This window comes from Gallinula chloropus (genome assembly GCF_964237585.1).
Source record: "Gallinula chloropus genome assembly, chromosome: 2".
Taxonomy (NCBI): Eukaryota; Metazoa; Chordata; class Aves; order Gruiformes; family Rallidae; genus Gallinula; species Gallinula chloropus.
This window is the reverse complement of record NC_140086.1, coordinates 21,762,723-21,789,146: the sequence shown is the minus strand read 5'-3', so window position 1 is coordinate 21,789,146 and position 26,424 is coordinate 21,762,723. Positions and strand designations below refer to the sequence as shown.

General features: G+C 41.6%; 1 protein-coding gene across 1 annotated transcript in view; it reads right to left on the bottom strand.

Moving 5' to 3' along the window:
- Positions 1 to 20,020, bottom strand: part of LRP12 (LDL receptor related protein 12) — a gene marked incomplete at its 5' end in the record, with an annotated part of 49,496 nt that extends 29,476 nt beyond the window's left edge. The window contains one exon of the mRNA XM_084259972.1: positions 19,942 to 20,020. Within this exon, the coding sequence (XP_084116098.1) occupies positions 19,942 to 20,020 (79 nt within the window). The remainder of the gene's footprint in view (positions 1 to 19,941) is intronic.
- Positions 20,021 to 26,424: the final 6,404 nt, after the last annotated feature.

Here is a 26,424-nt window from a genome sequence, read left to right as displayed (position 1 = left end):
TGCCTAGGATACATCTAGAGAATAAAAGTCTCAAAATCCAGAAAACTCATAGGATTCATAAAATAAAATTACAAAAGCTATTTATTTTAAGTCTTTACTCAACAGATGGGCTAAACTATTAAAATGCAGGCAGAAATCAAGGAGGAAATTTCATACTTCTGACCAGAGCAAAAGGAGGGGCTTGAGAAATCTCACTGTGATTTCCAGATTTGATAGACTCTTTCTGGAACATTGGCCTGAGCAAACTAGGGAATGCTGTAGCCAAGAGTATATAACACCTGAGCTTCAACTCTGCCCTCATGAAGGTAACAATAAATTAGAATTAACTGCATTCACTGAAATGACATACCTGAATTGAATAAAAGCTGTTTGCTGGAAAGGGTGGTGAAGCAGCAATGTATTTACACACACATTTTGCACATACACCAAATATAAAAATCATAAAAGCTCAGCATGTTTATCGCACCCAGGAAAAATATCCTCATTTGACAGATAAAACTCTGTATTCTTCCCTTCTTACTACTTAGTATTAGAAATAAAACTTTGATTTTGACAACCTTTTATACTCTAATGTGGCTTGGATTATTCCTAGTAGAATTAGAAAGCACTGCAGAGTTCTCAAGAAAGCTTGTTTTCTTTAATTTACAAAAAAAGTTCACAGAAGCCACAGCCTTTGCAAATATTTGTGCAGACTTGTTTATGCAAAGTTTGGCAACTGGACTTTTTAGACCCCTAGGCACCCACTCAGACTGAAACTGAACTTACACAAAATGTCACGCAGCTTGCCCAGGTACCTTCCAGTAATACAGGACAGTCTCTGTCCCTTGTTAATGCTTCACTGAACTAATTAAAGTGTAGAAGTAACTTTGCACAGCATAACTCAGCGTGCCACCAATTACAGGGACTGCAGTAACACAGTAAAAAGCACAGCCAAAGGAAGAAAGAACTCCTAAGACAATTCACTTCTCGCCTGCGCCTTCAACATCTGTAAAACAAAGCTTTTTGCTAATGTCATGCTAACACCCACATGCAAAATTAATTTCATTATTTATTATGAATAATCTGAACTGTTCTAGTTCTAACAGACAGAAGTGGAGATGTCACCGAGTCTTAAGGAACCACAACAAGTAGATGCTTCCATTCTCATCATTAAAAAAAGAAAACATTCAATCCACATAGCTCTTGTCATCTTCAAAATCTCAATCACTACAATAGTAAAGGCTATTAATTAGCCACACTAATTTTCAAGACTTGCCTAAACTATGCTGTTTATTAAATAGCTTCAGGACTTAGGAAGAGTAAGAGCTGAACTTGCTGTAACTTGCCAGTCACAATGTACTGCATTCCTCAAAATGCACCATGAATTGCTTCTATCCCAAACAGACAGCCATTAACAGAAGACAGATTTTGCCTGCAAGATATGAAATTGATTTTACTCAGATTAATAACTTCTTTCATTAAGAATCAGATCTTAAAATTGCCAAGGCATAATCCTGGTATGAACATGTGTGCACATACTTGCATGACTCTGCTCAGCAACCATGTAAGAAGTAGCCTTGTTGCTTTTACATTCACAGAATCACATGGGTTGGAAGGGACCTCAAGAGATCGAGACCACCCCCCTTGTTTCCTTCAAACAAATTAGTTTCAAAAGTAAACAATTGATAAGGTCAACATCCAGTAAAACTTATAATCCAGTAAAGCTTATTTTACCTCCAGTGTTTTATGAAAAACCTAAGTACACTTTGAGAAAACTCTGCTACAACTACTGCATTGATTGAAGCTGTTTATCCTACAACAGGAAACTTCAGGAAGCCCCATGGATATTTTAGAAGACTAGTAGTAGTCTAAACGTATTTATACAGCTCAAAAAAAGAGGTGTATATCTCTAAGACTACAATTAGTACTTCTTTCCTTCTCTTTGGAAAGCAGATTCTTTCACCCTCCCCCGCCCCCCCATGTCATCTGTTATTAAACCTGTGATTTTTGTCCTACAAGAATGATGCTGGAGCTGTACCTCACACATTATTATAAGTACACCTGTAAACGGGTTTAGCATCTTTTATTTTAAACACAGCATGCAGTGGAAAAATAAATTTGCAAAAGGTTTAGAGTCTTCTTAGGTCATGGAATCTGTAGAACACGGTGATACATTACTGCATTTTTTCATAATAGGACAAATAAGCATTTATCGTGACTATAGTTTTATTGGGTCAGGAACTCTGCAAACAAGAGAAACAACTCATTCCACAGAGCTCACTCATTACTTTGTGAAAACTGTATATGCTACATTTTCATTAGGGAAAGGAAAGGACAATAAAAAAGCACAATACATAAACCAACTGGAAATCCCAGCCCATTAGGTGCCAAAACATAACTGGACGGCAGTGCTTTATAGGAACCACAGCACAGTCAAGAGGGTTTGAAGAAAGCAAACATGTTGGCTTTGTGTGTCCCACAGACAGATTTAGCCAGGTGGTAGGAAGCACAAAGGAAAAAATGTATAAACTTCAGCAATGTTAAAAAGTTATGAAGCTATCAGTACTAAAGAACCACTGCAGATGCACAGGATACTAAACCAAAATGAAACAGAACTCTGACTTCTAGCAATCCTGTGCTAACACTCCTCATTGTACCTCACCTTTCTTCTTTTCCCCCAGATGATTCAGAACAAAGATCAAAATTATGAACGCTGAAAGTAAAGGCTTGTCCCTTTCCCAAGTGGAAACTTCAGGAAGCATTTGGGAAAGTCTGAATTACATTAACTGCGCTGGAGGCAGCTACGGAGACAGGAGGGCTTATGTGAAAACAGTTGTAAAATTGAATTGCAGTACCAAGATAGTTAACACTGCCACCTTTATATGCAATGAAAAGAAGTGCACATCTGACAGCCAGAATACTTCTTTTCACATTGCATGGTACTACAGGGTACTGGAGCCTCTTGCCACAAAGACTTCCAGTAGTTAGGAAAGAGAAATACAATCTTTTACTACCAGGAACTAGAAACAAGAGTGTCTGATAGTACTATGACTCCACAATCACAAAACGAAGCAAAGAAATCCTTTCTGTTGAGCTTAAACATTTGACTTGACAGCCAGTTTAGGCAGCTGCAATTCAGCAGAGGACAGCATGCTTTCAAGGCAGCCATACTGTACTGTAGTCAAGGAGAGCAGAACAAAGTTTGTTCAGAACACTTAAGCATGTCTTTTCCCTGCTGTCAAACTACATCCCCAACACACACAAATTAACACTAGAAAACTTAAAATGTTTTAAGGTGGGCACACAACTAATTTACTATATGGATTTTAATGTTCGGAGTTTTGCAATGTATTTGTTACAGAAATTAAACATCACAACGAGCTGTAAATGCCATAGTGTACAACAAACACTGTATGACCCCAAATACACTTTATATGTCTACTCTCTGAAGACTCAGGAAGAGTCTCACACAGTACAGCTCACTCTTTCATAACACAGAAGTTGAACTACATCCTGCTTTCCTTCTCAAACATGCCCGGATGCTCCTGCCCTAACCCTCTGCCCACCGCACAGAGGTTATCGCAGTGCAGTGGAACCATCATTTCAACTACAGCACTTTGCAAGAAATTGGAAATGTCTATAAAATTCATGACACATGCTTTACTTGTTTGTGTCTGTGTCATCCTAATGAAAAACCCTTATGGAGATGGATGACAAAGAAAGAAGCCACCCCCTTTCATGGAAATGCAGCCTTACTTGGGACTATTCCTCTGAGATCCAATACAGCCAGCATGAGGCTTCTGATTTCCAATACCCCTGTCCTCAGGCTTAGCCACAGGCTGGTTCCACCAGCGAAACTAGGCACATGCTCCCCAGCACCTCCAGGACCATGGACATTCACCAAGGAAGTGCAGAGCCTCTCACTGCAGTGCACTAAAAACCTTACCAAACCACCAGCTGCCCCGGGGAGGGAAAGGCAGGTAGCCCTGAGCGAGTGTGTACACACAAAGTTTCTGTGACAAAGGCAGAAATAGGAAGACAGGCTGAAACATAATGAGAGGAATGAAGGCCTTGGAGAGGAGAATGTGATCTAACAGGTATTTCCAAAATCCTTATCACCATTTACCCTGACATTTGTATTTATAATTACGCTCTGGTATGCTATCCTACACCAACACACCTTATCTCCACTTCTGCCTCGACACAAACTATACCAGTTTCTCATTTATTCTTTTCTTGACCACAAAACATTCCTACTACATGTTTACACAATTGTAAGTTAAGTTTCAACGAGTCATTAACATCCTTCCTTAGAGCAATTTAAACAACTTTTTTCCTGCACTCCAGTTTCCTAATCCTGAAAAATTCTTATTAAATATATGGTATACGATACCAAGCCCTGTTTCAACTCTTCCTCTGAGGAAATCCCTGCCAAAAATAATTCAGATAAACACTAGATAACTGAAGGTCAAGTTACATAATCACTGACCAGCCTTCTGTCCACCTAGTTCACAATCTCATACTCCAAAAGCCACTTCAGCTGTTTAATTTGTGCATACTCACTGTTATCTGGCGATCTGAATATCAGCTTAAGCCTAGTTTCCCATGGATCACATAGCATAAGAGCAGTTGTGCACATCTGTCCCTACAACTTCCAAATGCTTTGGAACATTTCTGCCACATTTGGCAGAAAAGTAACAGTCCCAAAAGCCTAGTCAGTAAGAATTTCAAGAAAGTTTTATATATTGCTACTTGTGTAAAAGTTTATTTGTAAATTTGTTACTAAATGTAAGAGATCCACACAGATACTATAATCTATGAGGGAAAAAAAAAGTTCCACTTGTCTGCTTCTAATAAAACATAGGTGGTCTGAAGAAACTTTTAAGAGGTAGCAGCAGATCATCACTAAACCTTTTAAAGCAGTCTGCACCCACTAAATTAAGAAACAATCGCCAAAATATACAATGGACTGTGTTTCTTGTGAGCAAAAGAGGATTGGCATTTTGGGGATGAGAGAAATCAGTTGGCAGTCACATTTGTAAAAACAGACAAGGCTAGGAGTTGGAGTTTTAAATAAAGTAGAACAGATATGTGCTCGCAAAGGCTATTTCCAGTTAAACAAGAAATCAGCAGCTTCATCTTTCCCAAAAGGGTGCTCTTTGCATTTAAACTCTTTAGCACATCTCTAGACAGAGAATTGAGACTTCTCTGAAGAGCAATTCAAAGCTTTAATAAGTCTGCCTTTTTCCACACAGACTCTGCCTTAAGTTAAGCCAAACAAATATTCTCCACTATGCATTCACACACTACCAAAAACATGGAGTTACAAACTCACATGCACAACCATGGAAGAGTTATTTATTTTCTGTGCTTCAGCTTCTACCCTGCAAACAACAATACTTTACAGGAATACTGCCAGTGTAGCGGGTTATTAGTCTATCTTAAAACTTAAGCCTCAGATAATAAAGAGCTTTTAGAAATCTACAGAAAGAATATTTTAAAAGAAAAATATTCGTTGGAAGTTTGTTCTCAAGCATGTCACATCAATAAAGCACAATAAATTTAGATGCAAGTAAGGTTTATAATATTCTTCTGCTATAAGCCTATTTTTAAGATGAAAGCTCAGTACCAGCAAGTGACTGCTTGATACGCAAGTGTTCTTTCACAAAGAGATGCCACATACAAAGTAACAGCCAACAAGGGAAAGAAACTCAAACAGCAGCTATTTGCTGGGACACAGATGATGCTTGGATTCAACCTGCATAGGAATGAAACAAAGTGATTTTTTTGAAGAATGCTTTGGAAAAACAGCTATGTGAAAAAGATACTAGTTTTTATGTTAATACCGTTTACCAAAGTTGACAGGCAGTTGTATTCTTTTGGATGTAGCTTTTTTACAATTTGCATGAAAAGCTTTGTTACACTTGTGCATTGATGAAAGCAGATTACATCCCTTACAATTCCTTACTGGCAACTCTGCCTAATGAATAATAATAAACTACAGTTTAAGGGCATTGGTTTCGCTGTGTGCTGGCTATTCAATAAAGGAAGAGGGTATCACTCCAAGAGGTACAATTCGGCAAACAAAGTATAAAGAAGTCTGGAACATTTAACGGTATCCGATGTTTCCATTTCTCATCTTTTACTGATAGCATATTCACATACTACTTTCTGAAATTGGGAAGCACTTTCAAGTTGATATCAACTGCAAAACTGAAGAGCAGAGCTTATTTGTGATAAAGCAGATACTGTGAAGACAGAATACTCGCAAATTCTGCTTATACTGTACCACTGATTGTTATCCACTTGACTGTTTACCTGATTTTCTTTTCTGGATCATCTGCAGAAGTACTCAGAGGTTCAGCACTGTCACTACAAGACAACTTTTACAGTCATTACCAGCATTGGGGTACCAAGGCAGTGTGATTTCTCAAGAGACCTGCCTATTCACTCTTGACATATTTCAACTGGTTCAGTCCCCAGAAGGTAACTGTTAGGCTTGCTACAGCTAAAAATGATGGTGCAGATGGTATACCTGTTGGCCTTTGTCCTCTCAAAGCAAAACAAAAAAGTATAGGTTTATGATGTGGACCACCTACAACAAAGATAAATGTCCTACAAAAATCCTGGGTGGGTAAAACTTTCAAACATAGCTTTTTATAAAGATAGTTTTTAATTAATAAACACACCACTGAAAGTTCCTAATGTCTAAAGTTAATTTCATTGCTTACAATGCAAGATAACAATTTCACTAGATTTTTAAAAGCAGTTCATTCAGTTTTGATTTGACTGATACCAGAAATAAAACTCAAGCTGATCACAACAAAGCACAGCAAAGTCAAGGCTGAGTTTGGATTAAAATTCCCTCCCTCTTCCAAATACATATATACATATACAAAGCAACTACAGGACTTAGTATTACTCATACAAAATCACACACACACTGGAAAACCAGATTTACCTTGATTTTGTCAACTTCCACTGACACACAACTATGGATGAAGTCAATCACTGAGGATGGGCTAAAACTAACACTAGACAACCTTAAGCACAAAGGAAGTTACGTGTTGGCTTAGGAAACAGTATTGTGGATTAATGACAGAAGTTCTTAACCTGTCATACACAAATCCTGTATCTCGAGACATTATTGGGTAGTATTTCTTTTTTTAATAATCATGATCATGCTACAACAGGAGATGCTTCGTCCATACTGCTACAGAAAGGTTCTAAAGTTCAAGTAGGTACTGGTTTCCTTTTCAAGGAGTATAACTTGAGGAGAAAAACAGGTAAATTAGGCTTTGATGCACTAATACAACCATAAAATAACAGGTAAAAATTATTAAATACACAGGCAGACATTCTACTTTATTAAAAGCCAACCTGCTAACAAAATTCAGCACTTGCTCCTACACCCTTTTTAAAGGGAGGCCCTGAATTTTAAAATAGCAAAAAATGTGACACAGCACGGTGACAAGTACAAGATCAATGTCAGACATAATACCTACACATTCACATTTCAATTTATCTGCTTTTATACAATGAAGTATATTGCTCAAGTACAGGTCCTTCCTGTTTAATAGCAGATTTCCAGATACAGGGAGAAAAGAAGACCCAGAACAATGAAACCCCATAACCTGCAAACCACAAAACCTGATTATGTGTCTAAATAAATGAAAACGTCTTCAGATGCTTCAAAAAGACAAAGTGTGGTATTTCGGACTGGCATGAAGGAGTTGCTTAAGAATCTTATGCCATGATCCTTAGATTCATAGTGATAACTTATAAACTATGTTCAACTCACTAGTTTGTTGACGTTCAGACCACCTTCCCTCCAGAGCAACTCATCACCCTTGGAGAAAAACAACCGTTTGATGTGATCATCTTACTTGAGTGACACACACATGCCTGAAAAACTGTGCATGCTTATTTCAAATTAAGTGCTTGAAGCACTTTATTGACTTCCAAATGTGCAGTACAGTCAGCAAAAAGGATCTCAGATTAAAAATTTAGATTCAGCTCTATTTTGGTCATTAACCATTTCTGAAACCTATTGCATTTTATGAATTCCTTTATGTCCAGCACTCTAAATGGCTACATCCAGAGTTCAGATCAACACTCCTTGTAAAGCCATGGAATTGGGACAGTTTCAGGAAACTGGTGAAAGAGATTCAAACATAGATTTACTTGACTTCCTGGCCTCCATGGTTTTAATCAACATTTTAAGACAGGTTTACAGATGAATATTTTACAATACTATTTCCAAGCACTACTGGAACTTTCTGCTAGTGCAGCATGCAGGGGTGAGGGGCTCTTGACTCCCCAGCCATGACATTAACTTTTCGCTCTGGGCAGATCTGACTCCCAAGGGAGCCATCCCTGGGAAACAGCACTGCACAGGCGTTTCCTTCCTGCAGCACTGCCTCTCCTCCTGTCCTGCACGTTTAGAACACAGAACACCTTATTCCAGGAAAACTCAGCATGGACTTTAAAAAAAAAAAAAAAAAAAAAATCACAACACACAAGCTGTGTGGTTCCAACAGGTAGTGGGGAAAGTGGACTGTGATCCTCACTAAGGCAAGAGCATGGAGGCATAGTCCTTCTCCCACGCCTTATTCATCTACAGTGTAAAGGTGAAAGGGCTATAAAGACCCAGATTTTCACAATGGATGAAGAAAACCAGAAAGCTAGTATTGCAGACTTAAGAGATTAGTTAACATTATCACTCAGGTTTGGTATGTTGGATAGCCATTATGTGAGACCTGTGATGCCCCTGAAGCTTTGTTGCAGTGCACACAGATGAAAAATAACACAGATAACTTGAAATCAGGGATAGGAGTGAGACAAGCTAGACAACACCTAGGCAACAGGCGCTGGAAACAACACTAGCTGGATCAGCAGCCAGGGAGGTCAGCGGTAACTGGACTCTAGAAACATGCAGCTCCGAGGCACAACCAGCAGCAAAAAAGCACACAATTGCCAAATGCCAGCATCTGCCAGAAAGAGGAACATGCAACAGAGTCACAGAAAAGGATGTTTCAAAACATTGACAAACGCACACGCTGAGTTACAAAATGCTTAAAAATCAGTTTGTTCACCCACTTATTGTCTAAATCACAGGTAAAATGCAAGAATTTGTTTCCGTAACATCCCCTTTGCCTGAGAATAACTGGAAGGCCTGAGAGTGAGACTGCATGTTATTTCTGAGCTCCTCCTGCTCTCAAATCCATTTTCTTGCTTGCTCATAACTTGTAAGAGCAACCCCTTGACTGATTAGATGCTCACTCAGCCACCACAACACCCCTTGAAATAAAAGGGCTGGGACTTGGGAAAAAGAAGGGTTTATAGCCTTCAGAAGAAAGGGCAGTCAATTCAAGACAACTATAAAATGTTATGGTATACAGGGAGAAAATTAGAAGGCCCAGGGCCCAGCTAGAACTTTATTTGGCTACTACTGTAGAAGACAATAAAAAATGTTTCTAGAAATTCATTAGCAACAAAAGGAGGGCAAAAGAGAATCTCCATAGTTCACTGCATGAAGGGAAACACAATGGGAAAGGATAAGGAAAAGGCTGAGGCACTTCATGCCTTTGCTTTGGTCTTGAGCAATAAAACCAGCTGCTCTCTGGGTACCCAGTGCCCTGGGCTGGAGGACAAGGAAAAGGAGCTGAATGAAACCTCCATAACCCATGGAGAAATGGTTAGTGACCTGCTACACCACTTAAATATACTCAAGTCTATGGGGCCAGATGGGATCCAACCAACAGTACTGAGGGACCTGGTGGAAGTGCTCACACCAAGCCACTTTCCTGCATTTATCATCAGTCCTAGCTAACCAGGGTGGTCCTAGTTGACTATAGGTTTGATAATGTCACGTTCATCTACAAGGGCTAGGAGGAGGATCTGGGGAACTCCAGGTCTGTCAGTCTCACCTTAGTGCCAGGTAAGGTTATGGAGCAGATCATCTGGAGTGCCATCACATGCCATGTGCAAGACAAGCAGGTGATCAGGCCCAGTCAGCGTGGATACATGAAAGGCAGGTCCTGCTTGACTAACCTCATCTCCTTCTGTGACAAGGTGACCCACTTATTGGATGATGGAAAAGCTGTGGATGTTGTCTACCTGGACTTTAATAAAGCCTTTGACGTTGTTTCCCACAGCATTCTCCTAGAGAAGCTGGTAGATGGTGGCTTAGATGGGCTTACGCTTCGCTGGGTAAAAAGCTGTCTGGATGGCTGGGCCCAAAGAGTTGCAGTGAATGGAGTTAAATCCAGTTAGCATCTGGTCATAAGTGGTGTTCCCCAGGGCTCTGTACTGAGGCCAGTTCTGTTGAATATTTTTCTTTATGAGGGGATCAAGTACACCCTCATTGGCAGATGACACCAAGTCAGACAGGAGTACTGATCTGCTTGAGGGTAGGAAGGTTCTACAGAAGGATCTAGACAGGTTGGATCAGTGAGGTGGATCGAGAACTCAACTATACGAGGATCAACAAGGTTCAGTGCTGGGTCCTGCACTTGGGTCACAACAAACCCATGCAACACTACAAGCTGGGGAAGAGCGGCTGGAAACTGCCTGGCAGAAAAGGACCTGGGGGTGTTGGCTGACAGCCAGGTGAATGTGAGCCAGCAGTGTGCCCAGTTGGCCAACAGCATCCTGGCTGGTGTCAGAGACAGTGTGGTCAGCAGGACTGGGGAAGTGATTGTTCCCTTGTACTCACATACCTCAAGCACTGTGCTCAGTTTTGGGCCCCTCACTATAAGAAGGGCATTGCAATGCTGGAGTGTGTCCAAAGAAGGGCAATAAAGCTGGTGAAGGGTGTAGAGTACATGTCCAGCAAGAAGCAGCTGAGGGAACTGAGGTTAGCCTGGAGAAGGAGCCTGAGAGGACACCTTATTGCTCTCTACAACTCCCTGAAAGGAGGTTGTAGTCCAATAGATGTTGATCTCTTCTACTAAGTAAGAAGTAACAGGACAAGAGGAAATGGCTTCAAATTGCACCAGGGGAGGTTTAGATTGGACATCAGAAAAAATGCCTACACAGAAAGGGTTGTCAAGCACTGGAACAGGCTGCCCAGAGAAGTGGTTGAGTCACCATCCCTGGAGGTATTTAGAAGATTTGTAAATGTGGCTTTTAGGGACATGGTTTACTGGTAGACTTGGCAGTGTTAGGCTAATTGTTAGATTTGATGATCTTAAAGGTCTTTTCCAATCTCAGTGATTCTATGATTCTATATTTCCAATCAGTCATAGCCAGCAGAACACTGAGATCCACTTTTCTAACCTAAACCACTCTATGAACTCTTTCAGTATATTTAAACTGTGGTATACATCATGGAAAGGAGAGGTGTTCTGTCTCCATACTTTTAAAAAAATCATCAACTGTAGAAAAAAATGAAATATGAACTCTCCCAAGTCTAGATACAAATATTTCTGCACAGTTTAGACAGGCATTTTGAGTTGAATCTGTGTGCTCTCTCCAAGCACTTCATTAGAAGAGAGTGAATGGAAAAATGTAATTGCTTAGTAGTATGAAGAACAGAATGGAGTAAATACAACAATATTGTGAAGAAAACAGCATATTAATTAGGACTCTAGAAACATTCTTTCTTTGGAAAATACTCGATTAGGTATACGTGTAAGAAAAAAGGAGGGGAGGGTTAAAGCCTCCACTAAATACTATACAGTAAGAGGAACACTTATATGGATTTGTTTACTGCAAGTGACCTATTCATTATCTGTCAGCGCCAGTACCTGCAATATCCCTAGTTGAAGCTTTACTTTCTTTTACTTGAGATACTCAAAATACAATTTCATTGAAGGAAAACACCCTATCAGGGTCTAATTCAGTGGATTCTTAGCTACTTCATGAAGTGTAGAAAAAAGGGCTAACATAAGTCTCATGTAAATTCACACATGGCTAAAATCCAGAAGCCAGAGCTCATGAAAGCATACACATTCCCTCTACAAGACACATCAGTAAGACCTCAATTTTCTGTTCTAAATTCATGTTCTGGTTACTAAAAAGTTCTTTCTAAAGGAGCAGTCCCTTAAATGAGTGAGAACATTAATTTAAGAGACATCACTGACTAGAACAAACTTATTACTAGTAACACTGTATAAATTAGAGTAAAACCACTTTTTTTTTTCCATGGAAGAACTGTCCTCACAATCTGTATTTCAGAGGGACCTATTTGTGTCTCCCAATAGGTTCACACAAAGAAACAGTAATAAAACTAAGTTACAGGAACCCTTACCAGAGTAATTTTTTCCTGACTTTTAAACACAAGCAACTTCATTGTAGACTCCCACCAGATGCCAAAGTGTGCTAACACTGCTTGTTGGAGGATCACTACTGTTTTCTGGCTGCAGCTGGCTTAAAAAGTCTGCTCTGATTACCCGGATAAGTCCCAGGGGCTTCTACTATGCAGAGGAAACATCTCAGAGGTTAAGGGAAGGGTAGTCATGAATTACAGACAATCAGATGACTGAAAACATGAAGTTCAACATCCTAATACGTAGTTCAAGTGTACCCTCCACTTACAGAGAACACCCCTACTTCATTTTCATTGCAAAGTTTCTGCAGAAACTTTATAGTTCAGTATGAGAGTAATCAACTTCAGCTTTCATGCAGATCAGAAAATTCCACAGCCAACCAAAGGTATCTGGGAAAGTACTGAGGAGTTACCAAATGCTTAAATGAAGACAGACACCATCTTATAACAATCCCAAAATCCCAAGCTACTAAACCAAAATGTTGTCATGTGATTTTATCCCTCCCCTTCAAACTATTTGCAGGTTTTCTTAAATTTGCTGGGGCGGGGGGAGGGGAAAAGTGTGCTCTTATTCTTGCTTTAACTTACTTCTGATCCAGTAACAAGTCAAGGGGGAAGAAAAAAAATAATATATATATATATTCTAAACTTTGCCCCCCCTGCCCTGATTAGTTCCAGAAAGTTGTTGTCCTGGGTTCAGCTGGGATAGAGGTAGCTTTCTTACTAGCGGCTGGTGTAGTGCAGTCTTTGGGATTTAGGATGAGACCAATGTACGTTTTTAGTTGTTGCTGAGCAGTCAAGGGCTTCTCAGCTTTTTATACTGCCCTGCTAACAAGAAGACGGTGTGTGGGGCAGTGGGGGCGGAGCAGGGTGGGGGGGGATAGAAGTACCCAGGAAGCTGGGAGGGGACACAGCCAGGACAGGTGACCCAAACTGGCCAAGGAGGGTACACCATACCATGTCATGGTTGGTATAAAAGAGAGCTACTGAGGGGAGGGGCATACGTCATCCCTGATCTGTGTGGTTTGGCAAGAAACTGTATTGTGTATCACCAGTATGGAGTATTCTGTTACAAACATTTGTGTTATTTCTCCCTCCCTTTGCTGCCCCAGTAAACTGTCCTTATCCCAAGCCACGTGGTTTGCCTTTGTCTCCCCATTCTTTTCCCCATCCCACCAGGGGAGAATGAGCGAGCAGCCACATGGTGCTCAGCTGCTGGCTGGGGCTAAACCACAACAGTTGTTCATCACAAAACAGATAAAACAGATGTGAAAGTTATACAGGAATTCTGTCATAACCTCAAATTCTGAGTGTCAAATAGAATATAAAAAAAATAACCTCACAAATAGTTACAAAGTAAGTTTGCCTTGCTAAAAAAGACTTCTATCATGAACACATTAACAATGTATCAAAAAGTTACATATTTAAAGCCTCTGTTCAGAGAAACAAGTTGGAACCACAATTTCAAATAGTGCTTTTGAGAGTGTTTGCACTGATTCGTCAGTGATGATAAATTTAGTACTTTAAACTTAGATAGAAGAATCAATACTATACATTTTGATGCAACTGTAAACCTTCATGTAATATAGCATTAGTAAAGTATCAGCTGCAGAAAAAAAATCAAGTGCAGGAAAAACCAATAGTCAGAACACCACAATTCTTCAGAGCATGGTATTGTACAGCCTGCTATAAACCACTTGGAGCATTTATTTCTGCTGAGAGGATAAACACAGGAACTCAGATCTACAACCAGCTTCCGCAGTATCAAATGTATTGGTACCTAGTGTTTTATTACAGCCATGTAAACTAAGCAGGCTGAATCCTGTCGACCTGCTGACGCCTCAGTAATAATCGGTACTGCAAAACGTCACAGCTAGTAATGCTAAAATACATACAAGCTAAAAAGATCCCAGGTAGCTGACAAACTACAGTATTTCAATTAATGCCTAGATATATATCTCAGCTGTTCCAGCATTTAATATCTTCTTTAAGTATGTAGGACAATGTAAACAGAACAACTAAAACTGGAAAACATGGTGATACCTAGGAAAGCAAAGTGACACTATTTATACTGTACAAACAGTACTTGTACATTTTTTAAAAACTGTAAGGAAATTAGTGAACTACACTTAATAAGCATGAAAATAATGTCTGCAGCTTGGGAAACTGAGGAGTGTGGTAAAAGACACCTGATGTGCAGAGAGATGTACCAAACATATCAAAGATACTAAGTTTAAAACTTGAGATGTGTTAATGAACCACCAGACTGATCGCAATTGCATGTTTGGTGCAGGAAAAAAATAAAACAATGTATTTAGGGCTTAATTGAACATAACATTCAGTTTTCATCTATTTGATACTAAAATAGGAGCGACTAAAGTAAAGGAGTCAAGCAGATTCACCTGCAGGGCCCTGCCAGTACCAACCCAGCAGAGCTCTTCCTCTCCCAGCAATGACAGGAACTGCAGATAAAGCCACACTAATTATATGTTTTGCTCTGATGACAGGAATGGTGTCAGGTGGCTTCTGTCCTGATTCCAGTTACAAGTATCTCTCTTGCTCTGGCTGACACTGTTCTCATTTAGTACACAGTGACAACCACACCAACTACCTCAGATTAAGTCTTCAAATGCTTTTTGCTATGAGTTTGTCTAGGATGTGGGTATTTTATACTCCCCTCCAATGAACACTGCTTTAAATATTGTCCGGTGACCTCACATGTACTTTGACCACAGACCTAACTAGGGCTCTGAAGAGCCAGCTGAGTACATGTGTACTTGCCCAAGTTGTCATATGACCAACTTATGAGACAAAATTTCTATGCCATTAAAATCAGGACATTTCCACTTCAAGGACTACAAAACCATTCTAATAAATTAAATGCAGCAGTTTTGCCAATAATATGATTTACAACTTAGCAAAATATATCTGTGCATTAAATCACAAAAAACGTATCACTAAAGAGTGACATTCAAGAGTTTAAGGTACAATAATTTATTAAGCCAAGCCATTTCTTTAGGACAGTCTGTTCTGGCTTTATAGTTCAACTTCTTTAGGAAATTAAATAAACTGCTGGCAGATTTTATTTGCTTACATGATTTAGGCTATTTTTTCAAATAAGGTGAACAAACCTGAAGAAGTATTTATTTTTCCTCATACATGTCAGTTTGCTAATGACAGTAAGTAAAATCTAGGTCCTGACCTGTGAACTTTTATGACAGTTTAATCTGCGTTACCTTAAAGCCAACTGAAGAATGAATTATATACATAGTCTCACTGCAATCCGAAGCAACATTGTACCACAGAAACATGATATGGTTCTAACTCAAAACTGGTTTAAAGCTTAGATAAATGTAGCATGTCTTTCTTTAACGGAACAGAGTAATGTCAACAGCGCTGCAGTCTCAGTGGGAGAATACACCACTATTGCAATTACAGTTTTGGGGAATAGTATTTTCTGATCTCCACTAATGTTTCTCAGTCATTGATGCTTCAAGAAGTACTCACTAAAGCCAAACCCATCCTGGTGGTAAGGAGAGTTAAGACTGATCTCTACCTACCCCCACGTCTATCTTCAGACTGTTTCAGTCTCGCTGTCTTACTATGTATTTTTCTTTGATATTCAATACATCTGGTGAAGCCAACAGCAGGGAAATTTATCTATTGTACTACTGCATTGACTACTACCAACTATCTAGAAAACTATGTTTCCTGTAGTCTTCTGTTCTGTAGGACAGAAATTCAAACTAATATATCAGGATGATATATTACAGTCATGTTACCATAGTCATGTTACTCAAATGACATGATTTTTTATTAAAAATTCAACTTTCCAGAAATCTGAAGAAGCCAAGCATCCATGCTTCCAGACTCCATTCTAAAGGTACGCATGCCCTAGCTTTTGCACTGTGTCACCTCAAAGATTTTTCATAACTCAGCCTCTGTACTGGCACACCAATCCCTCCCAAATCAGTCCTGAAAATGCTTCATCATAGTACCAGCAATATACAAACCAACCTCCTGTGAAGAGTTAAATAAAAATCATACAAAACGGTAATACTTCTGTTTCAACAAGAGAACAAATAATATTAATTTGATTTCCAGCCGATCAGTCATCAAATATCATTTTGAAAAAACACTGCCCTCAAGAACAGGCCCAATTTCTCAAATGACATTTCCCTCCCTAAAGAAACTACTCTGTACCACATACGGTTCAGTTTTGAACTCGGATAACTGTCAGGGCCTTTGAGACATGCAGAAAGGTCTTCGTATTTGTCCCTGTACAAGCCGTGCCAGGATTATATAGACTTGCATACAATCAATTTTTTCTTGGATATAAAACTCTCAAGCCAACAGGAAGATCAGACATATATATTAAAAACAAATGCCATTGCCCAACACTCTACCAAGCTATAATTCTCGTTAGTCGGTGCTATTCCAATATTTCACTCATCAGTATTCCTCCTTCTCAAAATTTTATAATTATAGTCATCTTCAGAAGGAAGGTTCGAAAAATTCACTAACTACAGGGAAACAGAGAAGCATTCTCTGGAGAGCTCAATGCCCACATATCAACCTTGGTGAATTTAGTATTTTAATTAGTGGAAAATTTGAGATACTATAGCTGTGCAATTGCATAATGGAAGGCAACCACAGCGATGCACCACAGCTTTTCCAAGCATGCATTTACCTGGAGTATAGCCTACTATATTCAAAGCCTTAACATGCAGTAATATAACGATACCTACAAAGGCTGTGCTCAGGATCAACATCACAGTCCAGAGCTCTGCTGTCAGCAGTGCCTTGATCAAATTCATGCCAATATTAAATTGGTTTAGTTTGGAAGAGCTAAAAGCAGTTGTACAGGAAGGTAAAATGCTTTAATAGGGAACAGTTCTCACTCCCACTTCCTTCTCCCATAGGAAACAATCAGGAGAAACCAAAACGACAGCACGCTACAATTGCTTGCTTGCTTTTCTTTAATGTCTGCCTTTGCTTGGGATGCTCCAGCCTGGGGAGGACAAAGTTCCTTCTCCTGGTCACAACTTCAGACACTTGTAACAAAAACTTTTAGGAGAAACTAATCCCTCATGAGGATGAGGCAGCACACTGATTGATACTGGAAGCAGCTTCTCTTTCTTGGCAGCAGCAGTGTTCTGGGTTCAGCTGGGATAGAGTTAAATTTTCTTTCTATCAGCTGGTGTAGTGCTATCTTTGGGAATTAGAATGAGAGCAATACTAATGAAGGACTGATGTTTTAGTTATTGCCAAGCAGTCAAGGACTTCTCAGATTTTCATGCTGCCCTGCTAACAAGAAGGCGGGGAGCACCTGGTAAGCTGAGAGGGGACACAGCCAGGACAGGAAACCCAAACCATCCAGAGGGGGTATTCCATACTGTGATGTCATGCTCAGACTAAAGGGTGACTGGTGGGGGGGAGAAGCACACAGCTCCAGGACACGAGATTTGAGGACAATCTGGCTTCGGGACAGCTCTGAGCTGTACAGTTTGGTGATGCACAATGCAGCTTCTCACCAGTTTCATATATTTTGCTATAAAGTACTGTCATTATTATTTCCCTCTCCCTTTGCTGTCCCAGTGAACTATCCTTATCCAGACCTGACAGGTTTGCCTTTGTCTTTCCTTTTCAGTCTTTTCCTTCCCCCCTCATTTTCCCCCCTGGGGGGGGGGAAGCAAGCAAGCAGCCGTGTGGTCCTCAGCTGCCGGCTGGGGCTAAACCACAACGGGCTGTAACAATGGTGATGAGTTTCTCAACAAGGCAAAAGAAACTAATGGAGCCTTCCTTCTTGGTTGAACTTGGGAAAGCCTTGATTAAAGGTCTATGTAAAGTGTTAGTCAGCAAGAATTTTATTTGGTGGTTTCTTCTCTAAGATTGTTCATGTGGTTTAAGTTTTTATAGTGGATATGCTGACAACACTGCCTAAGTTACAGCATCACAATCCAGGTCTATCTACTAAAGTCAGGCTGATGATGTATATCACAATTACTATTCTGACTTTTTACTTCAATGCTGTGTCAAGCACAGTAAAATTAATACAATTTTTTTAAAACCTCTGCAGAGAAATTAAGTTCCTCAAGTACATTAAGCATGCAAACATAAGGACAGCTTAATATTTCGTGACTCAATATTTTCCCTACCACTTCCTGCTGTGCCATCAGCCAACTCCTTTCCAGTTGTGCTTTCACTTTAGCTTTTCACATACCAAACTCTAAAAGTCTACGTGGATATTAAAACTCTTCCCTTGACTTTGTATGCATTTCAAATATTGGCCAGTACCTCTCTTTGTTTACACAAGTAGGCCCCCGCAAAAATTAAACTATACCGGTGTAACTATTCAGCTACGGGTACTGGTTTAACTGTAGTTCTGCTTGAAGAAGCCTACCTTCCACTCGTGTAAATATTAAGTGTTCTTACAAATTTATCTGGTACATCTACACTTAAGTGTTTGCACTGATCTTTGCAGCACAGGCATCTATCTGCTGGACAAAGCCACCCGCACAGAAAGAGAAACAAAATATCTTGATGTTCTGGCACCGGTTTTGTTTTACTAAACATTAAAACATATTCCAACCTCATATGCTCTGCCACGTGTTTAAAGCAAGGGCACCTACTTAAGAAACTGCTAAATCAGGGCCCCTGCTCTTGTCCTCCTTGGAGCAAGGCACATGCCCAGCTCCTCCATGCCAAAGGCTGCTTCTCACGTCAGGGGCCCACAGACACAACCTACGCTCGAGTTTGTAAAACAAACACACCTCCGCCAGAAAACATGCAACGATGCTCAGCGTCAAGTATCAATGTTTTCACCTATCATGCATTACCAGGCGACTCACGCTGTAAAATACAACGTAAGCACATTCCTTAACACATTTACACAAGTATTTTTCATCAGCAGCTCTGTTTAAAGACGGGTTTACAGCCGAAAAGAAATGCTGTTCAAGTACAAACTAAAAGCAGACTGAGCAGCAGCAAAGGTCCCTGGAAGGGCTTCAAGGCCTGTGCTGATGTGCCACAAGCTCATCACCCAGCACCTGACACCCTCCCCCCCCTTCCCCGTTCCCGCAGCCCCTCGATCCCCCTCGGGGCTTGTCCTGCCCCCAGGCCGCGTCTGTTCCAGCCCAGCCGGACGTGGAACATCTCCTAGGCATCCCCATTATCCACAGACTGGGATTATTCGTGACTCAGAGGATTTGGGGTTGGTTTGTTTGCGCGGCCCCACGCCAACTCCAGAGTTCCTGGCAACGTACGTCTACGAGGGAGAAAGCCGAGGGCAGCTGGGCCAAATCCCAGCTTCAGCCTCAGGACTTCCCTGAGGAGATTTCCGCCCACCCCCGCGGATACTGAAAAAGCCAAACAAACAAAAAGCAACAACAACAACAAAAAATCCCAACCCAAACCCGCCTTGAGTCCCGGAGCAGCCGAGCTCGGAGGGGAGAACGGGACCGGGAAAGCGAAGAGTACAGTGACACCGGTAGGGCCGAGGCGGCGGCGGTCCCGGGAGGCACCCAGAACCCGGGGCAGGCCGAGGGGACCCCACCGCCTGCCACGGCCGCCGCGTCGCCGGAGCCCGGCCGGGAGAAAGGCCGCTTTGTTCCCCCTCCCCCGCGGCGGGCGGCCGCCTCCCGGCCCGGGAGACGGAGGCGGACGGGTGGCGTCACTCCCCCGGTACCTACCGCAGCAGGAGACGACGAGGAGCAGGAGCTGCGCTGACCTCCAAGCCGTGGAGCCTTCTGCGCTCCCCCAAGGGGCCATAACACTAGCCCGCAGGGAAGCGACAAGGAGCCGGACCCGCCGCCGGACCTGCCACCGCCGCGCCCCCGACACGGAGCCGGAGCCGCCGCCGCGAGAGGGACCGGCCGCGCCTCGCCCACCGGAGCTGCCGCCTCGGGGAGCGCTAACGGCCCGCACACCCGCGCCTCATCCGCGCGCCCGTCCGCGGAGCCATGAGCCGCCGCCGCCGCCACCTCCGCCGGCCTCGGCCTCCTTCCCCTCGCGCCGCGCCGCTTCCTCCTCCCCGGCTGGGCTCCGCCGCGGCTGCGCACTGTCGGCCCGAGCGCATGGAGTCGCTCCCGGCAGCCGCGGGCCGGGCGGGCGAGCGGGGCGGAGCAGCGGCCCCCAGACGGCGGGGGAGGGCCCGGGCCGCCACGCTGAGGCGCGGCACCGCCCCGCCGCCGCCTCCCTCTCCTCCCTCGTCTCTGCTGCTCCTCTGTCGTCGGGTTTCGGAGCGCCCTTGGCACCGCTCTGGTCGCCCCGTCCCGGGAGCCGCAGCCGAGCTCGCGTCCCCCGGGGCTGGGCCTCGGCAGGCCGGCCTGACCCCCTCCCCGCCCCAGCGCCGCGCCGCCGTGTCGCCGACCCGATGAGGCGGCCGCCGAGGAGACGGGTTCAGGCGGGGAGGGAGGGTGACTTTTCCCGTCAGCACGGCGGCGGGGCAGCCCGCGTTCCCGGCTTACACGCAAAACGACCAAGTGGGTATTTGGACGTCCTGGCTCTCTGCCCTGGAGAAAATTCCGCGTGAAGTCAAACCCAGCCTGCAGAGCTGCCCGGGCAGCTGGCGGACACTGTGCTTCTGACCTTCAGATCGATTCACTAGCGAGACCGACAAACTGCTCTGGGAGCAGTAGATACGTAGCATCCAAAATTATGGATCCCACAGAAATCCCTCGTGAGTTTTTGGCCAATTGCAATTGCCCATCTTTCATCCTGTAGTGACACCATCTCCCTGTTGCAGTTACCTTGTTTAACCAAGCATCAAAAGCGAGGGGATTCACACAGCAACTTCTGCATTTGGCTTGAATTTTGCAGTGCTTGTTACAGACTAGGAGAAGTGTTTATTTCCTCTGTTTATCCACTAGATCAACTGACTGCTTGGAAAAAGAAAGTATTACCACTGCTGAGAAAAACCAAAAGCATGCATGGAAACATCTGTGTTGGGTCAGACCAGAGTTCTTGCTCCACAAATGGTGATTACTATGGAGAGTGCTCTACACTATTTCTCATTATTACTCTCTTTTTTATGTTCACAGAATCGTTTTGGTTGGGAAAGACCTTTAAGATCATTGAGTCCACCCATTAACCCAGCACTGCCAAGCCAACCTCTAAAATGTGTCCCTAAACACCACATCTGACTGTCTCTTAAATACCTCCAGGGATGGTTACTCAACCACTTCCACAGGCAGCCTGTTCCAGTGCTCAATAACCTTTTCAGTGAAGAAATTTTCCCTAATATCCTCTCCTGGTACAACTTGAGGCTGTTGCATTTGTCGTTCTCTGATTTCTCCCACATTTATTTCCCAATCCACATCTATTTGGGAAGGAAGTGAAGTATATTGGGGAGACATCTTTTTTTCGTGAGGCAGGAGACATTTATTTAAGGTTGAGCATCTGGATGATGATGCAACATTAAGTCAACAAAGAAGGGAGGTAGACCAGAAAAGAGAGAATGCTGTCCAGTCTCTGAGAAGTTGTGCCTCAGGAGCACCTGCATTAAAGATGGTATCACTGAGTTTAATAAGTCATCAGTAAATTTGTTCAGCTGAAGTTTGAAGCTATGAGGGATGTGACCTCTCAGAAACCATGAGTATGCAAACAAAATTAACAATTTAAGGGAGAAGAAAACACTATATATTTCATAAAATGGTTTATACAGATAACTAAAGCATTCACAGCATCTTAGACAACAATCTTTTTGGTTTCTTTCTACTTGCGAGTCTAATGAGCTTTAGCGAAACCTCAGATGTTCTATTTTCCACCCAGTGTATCCCATTCCTCCTTTCGTTTTTAATTTCAACAGTGGGACAACGGAAGGATGCTCAGGAAGTCTGGTCTGTAGCCACTGAGAGAGGCATCGCAGTTTTTGTGAAGAGACACCACACAGAGCCGATGATAAACACACACAGACTTCTAACCCTCCCACAGTGATTACAGTTGTATGTGCTGGGTACAAGTCCTTACTGGAACCTGTTAAACTCTTCCTTAGGTATAGGCCAACATTAAAGCAATCAGGACATGATGGACCAGTCCTCCATTCCTCCAGAAGTTGTTTTGGTCTGACTAGTTCAACCCAGTTTCTCCTGTGTGTTAATGAGAGAAGTGATGTGATGATCCTCTTCCCATAGATTTAAGTTGCACAAGAAAGAAAACAGCAGTACTTATCTTTCCAGATTAAATGCTATTCCAAACAACCCAAATATCTCTGTTGGTAAAACTGATTTCACTCACTTGCACAAACTAGTGGCTACTCTTTACCATCCAGACAGGTTGATTGTGGCAGCAGACAGTAAAGCATTGAGCCCTGGCATTATGGGCTTAATTTTAACATTGTTCTCTAAGACACAGAGTGAAGGATAATATGCAGAAGGGTCCTGCATCTCAGGACCAAATGAGCTTGGCTAGCAAAAGGTGAGATACTGAAGTAATAACCTAGAGAAACAACCTCTGCAGGAACACTTGGCCTGCATATGAGATGAGCTGAATCCAGTGAAGAGAATGTTTTAGTCCAGGTAAGAAATGCAAGATGTCAAGCAACATCTTCCCACGTAGCCCCCTTAGCAAGTTCACCAAATCTATAAACTTTAAAGTATTTCAAAAGACTTATTTTCTAGCAAAGTTAGCTGAATAAAAATTCTTACTCGATTTTTTTTATGCTGCTCCTTCTGTTGGCCTCTGCTGAGAGCTGTCTCTCTTAATCTCTTTGATGTTTGGGAGAAGTGTATTGTTTCTCCTGTGCTTGAGAAGTACATAGTAAATCATAGATATGACTTTATATAAATGAAATTCTAATCATGACTATGGGTTTTGGGGTTTTTCTAACTCTTATCAGAAGATGACTAATGAAAGTTTATCAATAAGAATAATTTTAACCTGTCACAGAAGTTGACACTGTCTTTCTTCTGTATTTGAAGGCAGGTAAGATAATACATCCTGCAAGTACAAACATGGTTCATCTTGAACCAAACCAAGATTGCTGTAACAGACAGCCTCATTCTTCTGTCTGCTGCTCAAGGTTGGCACACAAAGCGACTGAAGCGGCCCCAGCAGGAATTATCAGGCACCCACTGATGATATCATCATATGATTCCCCCTGCCCCCCATACTTTTACTTTCCAACATTGAGTTTATTTTTAACGATTGATTGTTTACAGTCACATCACTGCCTGCCACACATGCCACCTTCTCACTTACCGTCTTCTTTCTCTTCATACCCCTTCCTCACCAGTTCTCCCTTTCCTCCCTTCAGGCTGCTAGCAAACACCACCCACAGACATAACAGCAGTTTTATGACCCATTGTAAAATTTCTCTCCAGCTCATTCCTGTCTCTATTCCCGTTCTGACTGTCTGTAAAATTGTAGGAGTCAATGTCTCTTTAATGCCAAGCCCTGGTTGTGACCTCTCAGCACCATTTTAATTCACAGTAAGGAAGGAGACATTTTAAGCTGTTGACTAGATCTCAGCTAAATGAAATAACAGTAGTTTTCCTTTACCAATCTTATTACTTTCTGTTCCATAACCTCCCTTCAGGTGATGTGATAGAAATGTTGGCATATTCAGTACCAGTGATTCATTTTTTGTGAGACCTCTACAGTATCTGTATTAACTTCACCTGCTTTTTGCAGAACTTAAGTACTTTATCATAAAAGGGCCATCAATGGAATTCTATTCCTATTTTCTGATACAATTTTTTTCCAAAACAATTATTTATAAACTTGAAGTATGAAAAAGTAGGCATCAGAGGAAGTGGATTTTTCTCCCAGACTTGAATTTGTTTTGCAGCACTGGGAAAAAATTATTTGTTGCACCTATTTGGGGATTTATTTGTTTTTTTACAAACAGTTCTTTGCACAGCAGTAGTCTAAAGTGTGCTAATAAACTAGATTTTTATTCTACATTATTTTTAATACTAGACTGCATCTACCTCAAATCTGAAGTGCCCTACTAAACTTCACTGCAAAATGATGAAAGACAGTAGATGATGGTGCCAGAGATGTCTGGATCAAGGCCATTCTGTTAGAAATATATAGCATACATCAGAATCTGCTTGTGTTGGTGTACGTATTAGTATTGCTCTCGCATACTGGATAAAATAAATCAAAAATGTTAAGTGATCATTTATTTCCATGGTATGTATTATTAGTATCACCATGCAGACTAGAGACCAATCAAGAATAGGGTCCCATTAGGCTAAGGACTGTACAGACACAGGACATGCTGTACATTGTACAGCGGAAAACAGTCCAAATACAGCTCGATTAACTGCAAATGAAGTAACTCTGGAGCCACTGACAGTGTAGCTGCATCCCTGTAGCTTGCACCCAAACTAATTTTGCAAGGCATATTAATTTAAGCAGAGCGATCCATGAACTGCTTCTGGGATTCACATTGGTTTCTTCAAACCACTGCAGAACACTTGGAGTACATCAGCGCTCTTTTCCTGGGCTGTATCACCTGGGGACTGTAGATCTGTAGACAGTTTGTAAGCTCTTTGCCTAGAATCTAAACAGAGTAACTGGGTCTCCCACAGGAGAAAGGGATTTGTGTACAAGCAGGCCTGAAGAACTGCCTACAAAATTTGTTACCTCGGTTAAAAGTAACTCCTGTGTCTAATGTAATAGCCGTTATTTTTTTTCTTATTAGTCATCCAAATCTGGACCATCTCTCTTACATGTATCGGATATTATGCTTTAAATATTATTACAACTGTTTTATGTTCAGCTGACTGTTCAGATTAAATCATGAGCTGTAGTCACAGGCTCTGTAGTTTCTCTGACAATAATAGCAGTTCTGTCACACGTGGCATGGATTGCTATTGACTAATTCTGTAGTTTTAAACATTTCTGGAAATGTTGCCCAAGCTTGTTCATCTATTAAAGTGCGTTGCTGCTGCTGCAAGGACAATCAAACAGAAGGAACTTCAATTTGGAATAAACCATGTGACAAAGGGTGACCTAATTCACCCTGCAGTTGCACTGTGTAACATAATGCTCAGGTGAGTATTTACAACATGGTAGCACCACCGGTGAGAAAACTGCTTTTGTTCTTTCCTTACCATTAAGTAAAACAGTTTAACTCTTACTTAGCATGTGGTAATGTGCACCTAGATGGCAGGCAAAGATCAACAAGTTGGTGATACCACTGTTCCTCTGCCTGCATCCTTAACAGCAGCCCCAGAAGTGGTTCAAGAACCACTATATTACCATTATTTTACTACAGGATTTCCACTGCACTAGAGAAACATCAGTGATTATCTAAAGTGGTTGAATAGCATCAGAAGATAGGAGAAAATCTGAGTCCATGGTGACATTACATCTCAGAAGAAACACTTGTCCTTGACTCCAGTCATAAGAGATGTAAGGCTGATCTTAGCAGCCATTCTCTTGCCTTTGGATTTAGCTTCTAAGGATCTGCTAGCTGTCTCCTGGAAGAAGCTCACATCACTACAATCTCTTTTAAAAACCTATATGCTTTTTATACATGTGTATGCATTAATCTATAAAGCATTATAATAAAGCCACAAGAAAAGCTGAGTTTAAAGTCTATTCAAAGCAATTAATTTAATGGCAAAAATATTTGTATAAAATTTCCAATATTTTTTAATGATTTTCCAGTCACAGAAAGAGCCCAAATGTTCAGCTGATTCATGGACAGAATGAAGAACCGAACTATTAGTATTATTTTAATTTTAGAGGAGACAAGCCCAAAGACCAAGGGGAAAAGAAAGGCAAAAACCCTGATTATGCCAAAGGAAAGAAAAAGCCAAGACATAAGCTTTCATGACTGCAGAGAAAACAAAAACACCTCTTCAATACTAACAGAAGATTTCATGAGCAGTTTTCAAAACCTAAGGGGCTAATTAGCTAGTGTGGAAGGATCCCTCTCTCTCTCTCTGTATATATATATATATATATACATAAACATGTGCGTGACTACTACAATTTTGGACCTTTGGCAGAGGAACTGTCATGTTCAGAAGTTAGGTGGAAGAGTGCAATACTGCTTGGAATGCTTTTGCTCAAGCCAGTAGCTGTCAGGTACTGCGTCCATGTTTTGCAGCTTAAAAGCCTTCTCTGCTAATTTGCGAGTTCTTACGAACCTTCACCTAAGAGATAGCATTGCTTTTGGATTTAAGATACAAACATATTTGTAAATCAAACCTAAATTA